The sequence below is a fragment of the Papio anubis genome, chromosome 9, assembly GCF_008728515.1.
Source record: "Papio anubis isolate 15944 chromosome 9, Panubis1.0, whole genome shotgun sequence".
Classification (NCBI taxonomy): Eukaryota; Metazoa; Chordata; class Mammalia; order Primates; family Cercopithecidae; genus Papio; species Papio anubis.
This window is the reverse complement of record NC_044984.1, coordinates 100,975,826-100,988,127: the sequence shown is the minus strand read 5'-3', so window position 1 is coordinate 100,988,127 and position 12,302 is coordinate 100,975,826. Positions and strand designations below refer to the sequence as shown.

The window sequence follows — 12,302 nt, the reverse complement described above, 5'->3', positions numbered from 1 at the left end:
TCATAATTGCCAAAATGGGAAGCAACCAAAATATCCTTCAGTAAGTAGGCAGATAAATAAACTATGGTACATCTAGACAATGAAATATTATTCAGCACTAAAGAGCAATGTGCTATCAAGCCATAAAAGACATGGAGGAAACCTAAATGCATATTATGAATGGAAAGAGGTCAATCTGAAAAGGCTACATACTGTATGATTCCAACTATATGACATTCTGGAGAAGGCAAAACTGGAGACAGTAAAAAGAGCAATAGTTACCAGGGGTTAGGGGACAGGGAGAGAGGACTAGGCAGAGAACAGGGGATTTTTAGGGCAGTGAAAATACTCTGCATGATACCAAAACAATGGATACATGTTATTATACATTTGTCCAAACTCACAGAATGTGAGTGAATTCACCAATGTAAGTGAATTCATCAAGATTGAATTCTAATGTAAACTATGGACTTTGGGTGATGATGTGTCAATGTAGGTTCATCAGTTGTAACAAATGTACTACTCTGGTGAAGGATATTGATAATGGGGGAGGCTGTGCAAGTGTGGGGATGGGGGTATATGAGAAATCTCTGTACAATGTATTCTTTGCTGTTAAAACTAAAATTTCTCTTTTAAAAAGTTTTAAACAAACAAACAAAAAACCCAAATCACAGCATCTCATTCACAGAGTATGCAAGGATTAAAATGAGATAATCCATGAAAAGGTCTTACCCAGGAACTGGCACAGAGTGAGTGTTAGCTATTTTATGATTTCTAGTTGAAAAGTGTTTTGGGCTAATATGGTAAGGATCCTCATATGCTTGTAGACTAACTTCACCATTTGATAGATGGAGGAAGTGAGGTTCAGAGAGGGAAAAGGACCTGCCCATCATCACATGGTGAGTAAGGGTGATAGATCCTTAAGTTCAGGGCTCAAAACCTGACATTATTGGAAATTCCTGGGCTACAGCACATGGGGGACCCTCAATAAGTGTTAGTTGAAGAAGACATTCTTTCACTTTGTGGCCTCTACTGCAGCAGTCCCCAACCTGTTTGGCACCAGGGACTGGTTTCATGGAAGACAATTTTCCCATGGACAGGTTGAAGGAATGGTTTCAGGATGAAACTGTTCCACCTCAGATCATCAGGCATTAGATTTTCATAAGAAGCACACAACCTAGATCCCTCGCAAGCACAGGTCACAATAAGGTTCTCACTCCTATGAAGATCTAATGCCACTACTGATCTGACAGGAGGTGGAGCTCAAGAGGTAACACTCGCTCACTTGCCCACCTACTCACCTCCTGCTGTGTGGCCCAGTTCCTAACAGGCCATGGACCAGTACCAGTCCACAGACCAGGGGTTGAGGACTTCTGCTCTACTGAAATGCATCTTTCAAATGCTTGGAAAGCAACTCATTTGTAGGTTAGAGATGTTCTCTTTGCTCAAAAATCTGAGGCTCAGTTTTTCTTTCTGAAAAGGTTTAGCTTGTTGGCCAAATGCAGAGATGTTCCATCTTTGTGTGGGTAGAGTTTTTGTTTTAGAGTTTCTGAAAGACAAGTGGTCAAGCAGGAGAAGGAGGCTTCTGGTGAAATTAAAACACTCACTTTAGCTTTCATGGATCTTCCAGGGTTGTGGGCTGAGGGAGGGGGATGCTCAGTACCTGGAGCTTTTCCATGACTAGCCTGGTTCTCAGGCTACCCCTCACCCCCACAAGGAGGAAGCATCCTTCCAATCCTGTGTCCTTCCAATCTTGCATTCATACTTGGGAAGTGCATTTGCCATCTTGTTTTGCAGTCACTCATGTGTATATGTCTCTTCTACAGGGTTGTTACCTCGAAGGCAGACTTCACTCTGTATCCCATCTCCCAGCATGGAACTTGACCCACACAGACATAAGATAAATGAATATCAGATAAATGGATGAACCCGGATGCTGAGGGAAGTAGTACTCAGTACCCCAGAGTCCACAGTACCCAGAACACCCCAGCTGGGAAGATTTGGGAAAGCATTTCTCAACTGTAGTGGTCAGCACACTTGACCCCTGAGATGCAGAGAGGCTGAGACTTCTCTCCAAAATTCCATCACCTAGGAGGTCACCAGATGACTACTAACGACTACAACAAAGTCAAAAGGACAAGTGTGTACACAAAACCTGCCTCCACACATACCTAGCCTAGCCCTGAAATAACTCATCCTGTGTAAACGAGGTGGCTAAGGGCATGGGCTCTGGAGCCGTATTTCCCTGGTTCACATCCTAAGTCCACCACTTACTGGCTGTGTGAACTTGGCAAATCACCCAACTTCTCTGGGACTCAGTTTACCATCCTTGGAATGGGAACAATAACAGTATCTACCTCATAGAGTTATTTAGAGGACTAGACAAGGTTGATACATGTAAAGTGCTTAGAACAGTACCAGGTATACACAAAGCCCTACATAAATGTTTGCTATTTAATTGTATGAAAACTGAATATTGCATTCTAAGTTAGACAGAGCTAGATACTTCTACCATCTGTTAAAAAACTGCCTATTGGTAAGCTTGGACAACATCATGTGCATGCCAATTCTGATCCCTATTACTATATGTATGTTTCAATTTATAGTTCTGTTGTTCTCTAAAAATTTATTTCACTGTTTCCCTGGAGAGCTAGAGTTATATTCTGGAAGTATTTTTTCTCAGTCTAACACACCTAAAGGGACCAGGAGCAGGAGGGAAAGGCCAGGGAAGGGAAGAAGATCAGATCACACTCTTCCCTTCCTTACTGTGGGTGTCCAAGCCAGAGATAGGCAGACCCAAGCTGGGCTAGGGAGGAGTTTTGAAGTAGATGTGAGACTGCAGTTTTAAATTCAAGAACTGGACTGGATGGAGTTTTAACATCTAAAAGAGAGTCTAAATTATTGAGAAGATGCTTGTTCTTATAATCAATAACCCAAAAGCTATTCAATCTGCCATGCAACCATCAGGGGTCAGGGAAGGAAGTGAGCCACAGACAAACTTGGAACAAAGCAAAGCTATTTTTTGTTTATGCTTCATTGAGTTCTATCTGCCAGTTCTGCTTTGTGGGGCTCCTCTGGGCATCTCTAAGAATCAGGGTGTAACAGTGTGCAGTGAGTTGGCCAGAAGCTTCCAACACAATAACAGAGCGACAGAGGGACTCCTCAGTTACCTGCAGGGCCAAAGCAGCCTGTGAGTGGAGGTGGTAGGAGGTTGGCTAGAGAGTGCATCTCTCAGTTAATGTGGACAGAGATCCACAGTGGCTCCCCCAAAACCTATGACAGGACCCCTGGCCCCAGCATTTGGGTGACAGTCATAGCAGAAGGCATTGATAGCTAGGAGAAGCCCCCAGTGAGCACCAGTTGGTCGAACGACTCTTGCCTTTCCTCCTCCACTGTCTCCCACCCCCAACCCTGGAGGAGCCAGAAAAGGAAGGAGAAAAAGCTGACCCTACCCCTCTTTCCCAGAGCAAATTCTAAGCCACAAGGAGGAAGAAGCCCTGACTTAGATGTGAGATTGAAGTTTTAAATTGGACTGAACTGTACTTTTTAATAGCTGAGAATGAGCTGTAATTATTCAACCAAGACTGATGTGATGGGTGAACATGGCCAGATGCTGTGGGATTTCCTCTGAAGACATCATCATCAGAACAGGAAGAGTTGGACAGAGAACTCTGAAGGCGATTTTTCAAAGTAAGTAAAAATACAGCTAGTTTCCACGTGTACCTCAATAAGTTCATTCCTACTCAGTAAATGGGCTAAAGGAAAATGGATACAACACCAGTTTCATAGAGTTATTATCATGAAGGTTAAATGAGTTCACATACCTAAAAATGATTCACATCATCCCTGACAAGTAATGTAAATATAAATCATACAACATGTAACAAATATCTGAGGGCTTATTCTGTGCCAGGCATTGTTCCGGGTGTAGGGGATGCATAATGAACAAAAAAGTCCTCATAGAGCTTTCATTCTAGAGGAGACAGACAAAACAAAATCATTATGTATATATAATGCTTCTCTATACTCACATGGTAGGTGTAGATATAGATATAGATACAGATATTTGGCAAGCCTAGAATAGCAGTAGGGAAAGTTAGCTATATATCTGTAGAGAGAGAGAAAACTATACTGTATAAATGTATAAATATATCGATTTCAAGTCATGATAAATGCTATAAAGAAAAATAAAGCACGGTAAGGAAATACAGGAGGTAAGATGGAATGAGGCCCTCATTTAGAGAATGATGATTTTTTTGATGGGCAGAGCACTTTATAGTTTCAAAAAACACCCTCATAAGCACTGTCTCATTTTATCCCTAGTTTCGTGAGGGATTATTCCTGTCTAAAGATAAGGAAATGTGAGCTCAGAAAAGTTCAATGACTCCAAGTCGGGTGACTTTTTATTACCCTTAACAGAGAAAGCAGGTACAAGACCAGTTCAGCTAGAAGCTTTCACATTCTCTACACTGCCTAAATTAATTCTGGGACCCAAAGTCAACACAGCGTTACTGGAAGTTGGCGCTTATGGGGCTTGGCCAGAGACTTGGAAAGAGGATTTATATTTCAGATCTTACTTGCAGAGAAGCAATGGCTGCCACCCACTTTATGAAGAATGGTATCCCAACCAGGTCACCCTGGGAAACAGCTTCAGCATTGATGTCTGTGTTGCCTCAGCCCACTTGCAAGCTAGGTAGAGACTACTACTGATATATTTGTTCTCCAAAAGCTAAGCTGAAATATTAAACCTCGCCTGCTCTAAGTGAAAAGTTCATCAATGAATCATAAGTTTGGATGGATCTGCTCAAAGGAAGACTGTCCACGATTTCACCTCAAAGTTTCACAGAACAACTAGTCCCTTTCTCTCAAGGAGATGACAGCTACAGCATGCTGGAGTCCTCAGGAAAGGCAAATGTGTCTGGGATTTCAATCCAGCAAGCTCAGTGTGGAAACCCTTAGCAGGCAGCTCCTGTCCTCTGTGGCTGGAAGGACAGCCCCAATTCCCAGTCCATTTGAAATTGATGGCAAGGCAGCTGCACAGAGCATTTGCATTTGTGCTCTTAATGCCATTTGAGTATTTCCTTGTTTTCAGGCTGAAGATAAGATGGAGTTTAGATTTTTTTTTTAATGACTATTTTGGAAGCAGCTGGCAGTATAATTCTTAGGGAGAAAATATATTGTTCGGAAAAATAGTTTGAAAAGCTATTTGGGGTAAGTGAGATACCTCTGCGGACATAGATGTCAAAGATTGCAGAAGAGAGACATTTGGTGGGGGGTGTCTCAAGGAGGAGGGGGAGAGGAGAATGAGGAGAAGGGAGATGGAAGAGGAGAAAAGGGAGACAGCAGGGTGGAGAAGGGCTGGGACTAGTTTTGGGAACCAGCAGGGGCGGGACCAGTAAGCACCCACTGTGGTGAAGAGACTGAAGAGCATTTTGAAGTGGAGTATGTCTGTTCCGTAGGACCCTGTTTGGGATGTAAACCCTGTTTGGGATGTAAACCTCTCCTACAAATCTCACTCTACTGGGATCACAGAGGCTTCCTGTGGGCTGTCTTGTGAAAAGCAAAGGGGGTGCTGAGTTTCCTCCTTGACTCACTGCAGTATAACACAGGACTGTCTGATAGAACTTTCTGTGATGCTGGGAACGTTCCATTCTGCACTGCCCAATATGGTAGCTTCTAGTCACATGTGGCTCTTGAGTATTTGAAATGTGGTTAATACAACTGCTAGTGAACTGAAGTTTTTATTTTGTTTAACTTTAAGTTAAACAGCCACACATGGCTAATGACCAGAAGGAAGAGTCCCAAGTCAAGGTGACCCTGAGAATGCAAATGCTTTGAGATTTGCTGAAGTCTTGGGGCAGGCTTGAGACTTAAACTGAAAATGGGACTGGGGTACTGAGGTGAAGGCGTGAGCTTAAACTGATTTTACCCAGATCAGGAGGTGAAGAAAACCACAAGCTAATAGGGTTACAAAAGTAGTTGAGAAAAAGAGAATAGAGGCTTCTTATGCAGGCAAATCCAAGTTTCTAAAAGTGGTGAGGGTTCTTGTTTGTTTTGCAGAATATAAGCTAACAAATATCTATTTATGTCTATGCATAGACATCTCACGCGGAATTCATAACAGCAACAGTTGTAATAGCACATGGTAGGTGCCTGATAAATGTCTGAGTTACTGGATGACTGAGTAAACAGTACCTTCCATCATCCACCGACATCATCTCAGTTGACTCTTGCAACATCACCCTGAGGAAGCTGGGGCAGCTGAGGCTCAGAGAGGTTAGATAACAAGTCCAGGAAACTGACGATTCCTGGTCTTTTGGTTCACCTAACCTGTCCCCCAGCCTGTACGTAAGAGGCCTCATTTGGGCTCTCCACTGTGGCCTCTGCGAGAGGGTTTGTAGGTGCCACTGAATATTCCAGGACCGCAAACACCTGACCAAGCTCTGGTAGCATACACATCCACAGTGTGTGCTCTCCCTTCTCCCACCTGCTGAAGGGCACCTCCATAGCAGAGCCATACCGAGTTCCTTTCTGGGTCCCCACTGCCACTACTTAACACAGGGCCTGCCACACAGCCAGTCTCTACCAATACTGAAGGACTGAAGAAATGAATGAAAGAAATAGTCAAAGGTGGTTTCTCCATTGACTTTTAAAAAACATCCCTTTCACTTTGGAGAAATTGTGTTAATCAACACAAAAACATTTTTTCCTCCCCAAGTCATCATAGAGCATCCTCCCAATTTATTGAATGGAGCCATTTCTCAGCCACTCCGTTTTTGGGCTCTCCAGGGTGGTTGGCCCAGCCCTAACACTGCTCTTTGTTTTTTCCTACTGATGATTTATCTATTGGGGATCTGAAAAGGGAATTCCTGAAACTCATACACTGACCTCTTTCTGCCATTTCAGCCCTTCGTATTCCTGCACTCAGAAAACTGATAAAGAACCGTGGTACAGAACAAGCCTATTTTTGTTAGCAGATGCAGGAAAAATTACACGTGGAAAAATGAAGCTAACAAAAGGAGGAAGGGTTTAGGTGTATTGACTCAAATTGGGTGTTTTTTTGGTGTAAAATACAGATTTTTAGCCATCGAATAAATAAATGATCAGTCTTAAAGAATGTCCCAACAGCTTTCCTTGGCCTATTAAATGGGAATGATCAGTGCTAACAATTTTTTGTAGACATGGCTCTAAAAGTGGATTGTATTTTTATTATAAGGTGGAAAGAGAACAGTTAGGACTGTGGTGATAATGCAAATAGTACCCCTCCTTGCAGAGGACTCCCACACCTCCAATCTAAGGATACAGGGCCATTTCCAGTTTCTCCAAGCATCTACATGACTAAGCCAAGAAGGTTGCCTGTCCCAGGTTGATTGACATCCGTGTAACACACTTTTGAGTTCAATATTTGCCCCTCAGAGAAAGTAAGTTGCTTTGTGAAAATTAAGTACTGAGGAAATTCAAGTTAGACATACCCTTCTTACTTTACAATGTTTTTGAATTGTTTGAAATTTTGATAGCAAAGTATTACAGTGAAGTTGAAGTTGTCAAAGTACCAAAGTAAGTACTTTGATAACTTAAAAAAAAAAATAGCTAAAATGCTTTAAAACCGTGTATAAATGACTTAAAGTTGGGGTGGTGGGGAGGACAAGCCTGATGAGGTTGGACTCACCTTTCCAAAGCTGGCAGCATTGACAGGTTGGGTATCATTCTTCTCGCAGAAATCCAGGTAATGCATATAGAGGGCACTGCGAGGGATGCAGACACCCTCTGCAATCTCATAGTTCTCCTCCAGCCTAGGGAAATAAACGCCCAATGAGCAAAAACTGTGTTACCTTCCCCAAGCAAGAACGGTCTGTTCTTTCTAGTCCTCCAGAGATGGGCAGACCTTAAAAATAGCGTTCTTTCTACAGGTGGAGAAGCTGGGGCCCAGGAAGGCAAAGCAAGCTACCCAAGGTCAAGCCTGGCATGAGTGGCTTGGCAGTGTCAGAATCCTGGCCCCTTTGGGTATAACACGAGGCTACTTTTTCAGCCCAAATTCACAGATCCTCTACTCTGTACTGTTATTGGCCTGGCCTTGTTCTGGCTAGATCAGATACCTGCAAACTCCAAAAACTACATAGGGTCTTGTGGGTGCCCCAATCAGCCAGGAATGAATCACAGACCCACTTAAGGAGCCACTTGTAATAGCTAAAAGCCAAAGGAGGATGTGTCAACATCTTGGAGCTCCTTGGTTGACAAACGCAATGGAGGGGGATTGTCTGGAAAACCAATGCCCTGAGAGAGGCCTATACAGCTGTACAGCCACTAATCTGCTGATTGAAGGGAGGTCTCATGACCAGAGAAGGAAGTTGGCTCCGTGATTACTTTAGAATCCTCTTCTTCTCTGCTATGCTAGGGGTAATGATTTTATACCCATTACCTTCTTACTGAGTCTCTGTTAGGAATTCTATAGGAGAGATTTTCTACAACTGGGTTTACATCCCAGCCTTGTCACTTGCTGGCTTGGTGACGTTGGGCAAGTTACTTAATGAAGCTCAGGCCTCAGTTTCCTTTTGGAGGGACTGAATTGTAAGTGTCTTCTAAAGTGGTTATAATGATTAGATGAGGTAATATGTGACAAGCATCCGCATCGTGCCTGGCACGTGCATGGGAAGCACTGAGAAGACGTCAGACCTCCTCATAATTCATTCTTCCTCTCCAGAAAACATTTTTGGGCACGATATGTCCTGACTCTGTGCTAGATATTGGGGATATAAACAAAAATTAGATACAGGGTTTAAATAATTTATTATTCTTTAACCCAAACACCAGAATGTAGGCATCCAAATGTATCTTGCCTCCATTGTCCTAGGCACTCTGGAAGTTAAATACCTTTCCCAAGAAAACTGCTGTGGCACAAGGCAATTTGGGAACTTCTCTTAGGGTCATGCCTTCGAAGCCTGGGGCACCTACTGCTAAATCAACTCACCAACAGAAATATTTCTCCTTTGATCATTAACTAGATTTTAGGAAACAACCCAAAGTGATTTGGAAGCAAGTTTGGGGGATAAAGTAACTGGAAACCCATCCCCCAGCCCCAATTTTTTGGGTCAAAAATAAGGCGTAATTCCAAAGTGATGAAACAAATGTCCTCAAGTGGCTTCAAAACTCCCTCTGAGAGCATTTGCCAAAGAAGTGGCCCAGCACTGTCGTAAGTGAAGTGGAATGAGGACACGGCCCCCCAAGGTGCCCACTTGAAAGGGCAGCGCTTGTTCAACTCATTCCAACATGTGATTGCAAGAACATCAGTTCAATCATTTCATATCCAAACCCCGCAGAGGGGGAACACAAACCTAGGGACACAGACCTGTCAGCACCAAGACAAAACCTGGTGCCGAACAGTCCCCGATCATCTCATCCACTCCCCGTCTTCTGGGATGGGGAACACTGAGTAACTTGGGATGGTTGTTAGAAATGTTCCCAGAAACAGTTGATGTAATCCTTTCTAGGTGATCAAATTCCTTGAGGCTGGGATAGTGTCTGAGTCACTTCTGCATCCTTGAGATACAGCATATTCCTTGGCACACAGTAGGTGGTCAGTAAGTGTCTTATGGATAGATTATTTCAGTCATTTATTCATTCAACAAATATTTATTGATCTTATCACCTGCCAGGCACTGGGGATATCACAGTGAGCAAGATAGTTCATGTTTGCATACAGTGAACAGATTAATGGTAGACAGATGGACAAAGACATAGATAACCTTTAACTCAACAAGTATTTACTAAGTGCCAGGCGATGTTCTAGACATTAAGGAAACAGTGGTGAACAAAACAATGGTCCTGTCCTGAACAGGCTTACATTCTGATGTATGTCTTTGACATCATAAATTGGAATTCTAAGTGTGTTTTCCGGTGGGAAAAGGGTTTCACATAAAGAACAGGTTTCTTAGGACTATCCTAAGCTTCAGGTCCAGTATGAATGAAAATCAGCCTGGGAGGTTAGCCTGGACTCCTAACTGCCATTCACGGCATTGTTTCTCTATAAAAGTGAGTTCAGAGGTCCAAATAACCAGCTCGCGTACAAACTTGTAGGGGCCATCTGAATAAGACAGCTTTCTCAAACTGGGGTCTCACAGACATGCTTTGTTTTGGCCTGAACAGTGTTGGCCCAATTTTTAAAATTCAGGACATTGCACATAAGAATCTGGATTTCTGGCTTCTTTTGAAAAAGCTGAGATCTGGCAACACTGGACCCATATTCCCGCACGACAACAATTGGCCAGAGCTACATGTGCCCTGGAGTTGGCCAGAGTCCTCACTCCTCCCTATTTCTTTGTACCCTGTCTATTTTCTGTTCCTTGTCTGGCTCCTGTAGGCACTTGTATTGGCATAAGACATGATCTATGTCCTAGTTAACTTTGCAGTCTATTTGGGGAGAAGCATGCATAAGAAATAATATTTAATTACTATAAACTCATGACCATAGGTATAATTGAAGGTGGAAAACAGAGAGATTGATGTGTAGATGAGAGTAGATAATTAAAGTTTCATGGAAGAATTGGGTTTGGAATTGTGTAACAACAAACAACAACAACAGCTAGCATCTGTTGAGCTCTTACTAGGTGCTGGGCCCTGGGTATCCATGGTCTCATTTGATCTCACAATAACTGTATGGTATGAGGTAGGTATTTATACATATGTTTCACGATAGGAGTCTGAGGCTCAGAGGGTGTAACTCATTTGCCCAGTCATGCAGCTAGTAAGTAGGAGGGTTTGTCTCAGTCCAAACCTCTCTGGTATTCTGCCATGGTAGTTGGGGGAGGGAGGGAGGTTCCAGGCAAGCAGAACAGCGAGGATGGGAGACAGTGCCATGTGTTTTGAATGATGGAGATGCCGATCCAAGTGGAGAGAGAAGGAAGGGGTATCTAAAGGGAAGAACCATGGGAGGTGGAGGGAGTCTTTAAATGCCACACAAATGGATATTATTTGGCTTACGAATTTAGCACTCCCTTGGAGTTGAAGAGTTACTATAAAAATGTTATTTTCAGAAGAAGGCAGTAGAGTTGTACTCAGGAGGACTGAAAGAAACAAAGACTCAGAGGAGTCAGGAAGACCTGAGTTCTTCCAGGATGCTATAGGAATAATAATAATGATAATGATAATAGTACCATCAATAACAACAATAACTGACATTAAACAAATTTAATTTAATAATAGTTTAATAATTTAAACAATAATTTAAAGCTTAATATGTTCTATTTGCCAGGAATGGCTTGAGTATAATAAAAGAATGTCAAACAACAAAAACAACAACGAAACACCTGTCTCATAGGTGTCATCTTAGACTTTTTTTTTTCTTTTGAGACAGAGTCTCACTCTGTCACCCAGGCTGGAGTGAAGTGGTGCCATCTTGGCTCACTGCAACCTCCGCCTCCCGGGTTCAAGCAATTCTCCTGCCTCAGTCTCCTGAGTAGCTGGGATTACAGGTACCCACCACTATACCTGGCTAATTTTTGTATTTTTAGTAAAGATGAGGTTTCTCCATGTTGGCCAGGCTGGTCTCAAACTCCTGACCTCAAATGATCCTCCCGCCTTAGCCTCCCAAAGTGCTGGGATTACAGGCATGAGCCACCATGCCTGGCCATCTCTGACTTTTGAGAGTTCCATTAAGCAGTTTTTAAAAGAGTTGACTTCAACACTTGTAGTGGAACATTTTCCATTCTCATGCATACGTAAGAACAATTTGGGCAACTGCAATTTTGTGTATGACAAGTTGTGGGGAAGATAAAAGTATCCCTTTTTGCTTATTTTTGCTAATGGCTTCCTAGAATTTTTTTTGGCTAAAAAAAAAATCCATGAACATACTAAACAAATGTGCATTTCAAACCATTCAGAATTCATCTTGCATATGATTATTTAAATTGATAGAAATCCTTTAAAACCAATTAGATTCTTTTTTAAGCATGGGAGTGGCATGCTCAATGCATTCTTTGGAAAGTTTGCTCTGCGCCTCAAGGGGAGGTGGCCCAGGAGGACCATCAAAGCCTGGCACGTAGTGGCTGATTAATTAGGACTTGTTGAATGAATGAATGAACACAGGAGACCAATTAGGAGCTACTATAATAGTTCTGGCAGGAAATGATGTGGCATGAACTGAAGCAGTGGTTGTGGGGGCAGAGATAACACTTAGGGTGTGGGCCTCATGCTGCCAGATGTGAGGAGGACAGGAGCAACCAGGCAAACTCTCAGGTTCCCAACTGGGCAGAATGCATGAATGGAGGGCTCCATTCCCCACGATCAGAAATGCAGAAGGAGAGGACAGTTAAGGGTGAAAATCATGC

The 12,302-nt window shown here is 42.8% G+C and overlaps 1 protein-coding gene across 4 annotated transcripts in view; it reads right to left on the bottom strand.

Annotated features, from left to right (window-relative positions):
• The window catches only part of RFX4 (regulatory factor X4), a 179,214-nt gene that overhangs the window by 100,723 nt on the left and 66,189 nt on the right, over window positions 1-12,302 (bottom strand). For all 4 annotated transcript variants that reach the window (XM_003907089.3, XM_003907090.3, XM_009181595.2 and 1 more), the window contains exon 4: window positions 7,649-7,772. In XM_003907089.3, coding sequence (XP_003907138.1) covers window positions 7,649-7,772 — 124 coding nt within the window. The remainder of the gene's footprint in view (window positions 1-7,648; window positions 7,773-12,302) is intronic.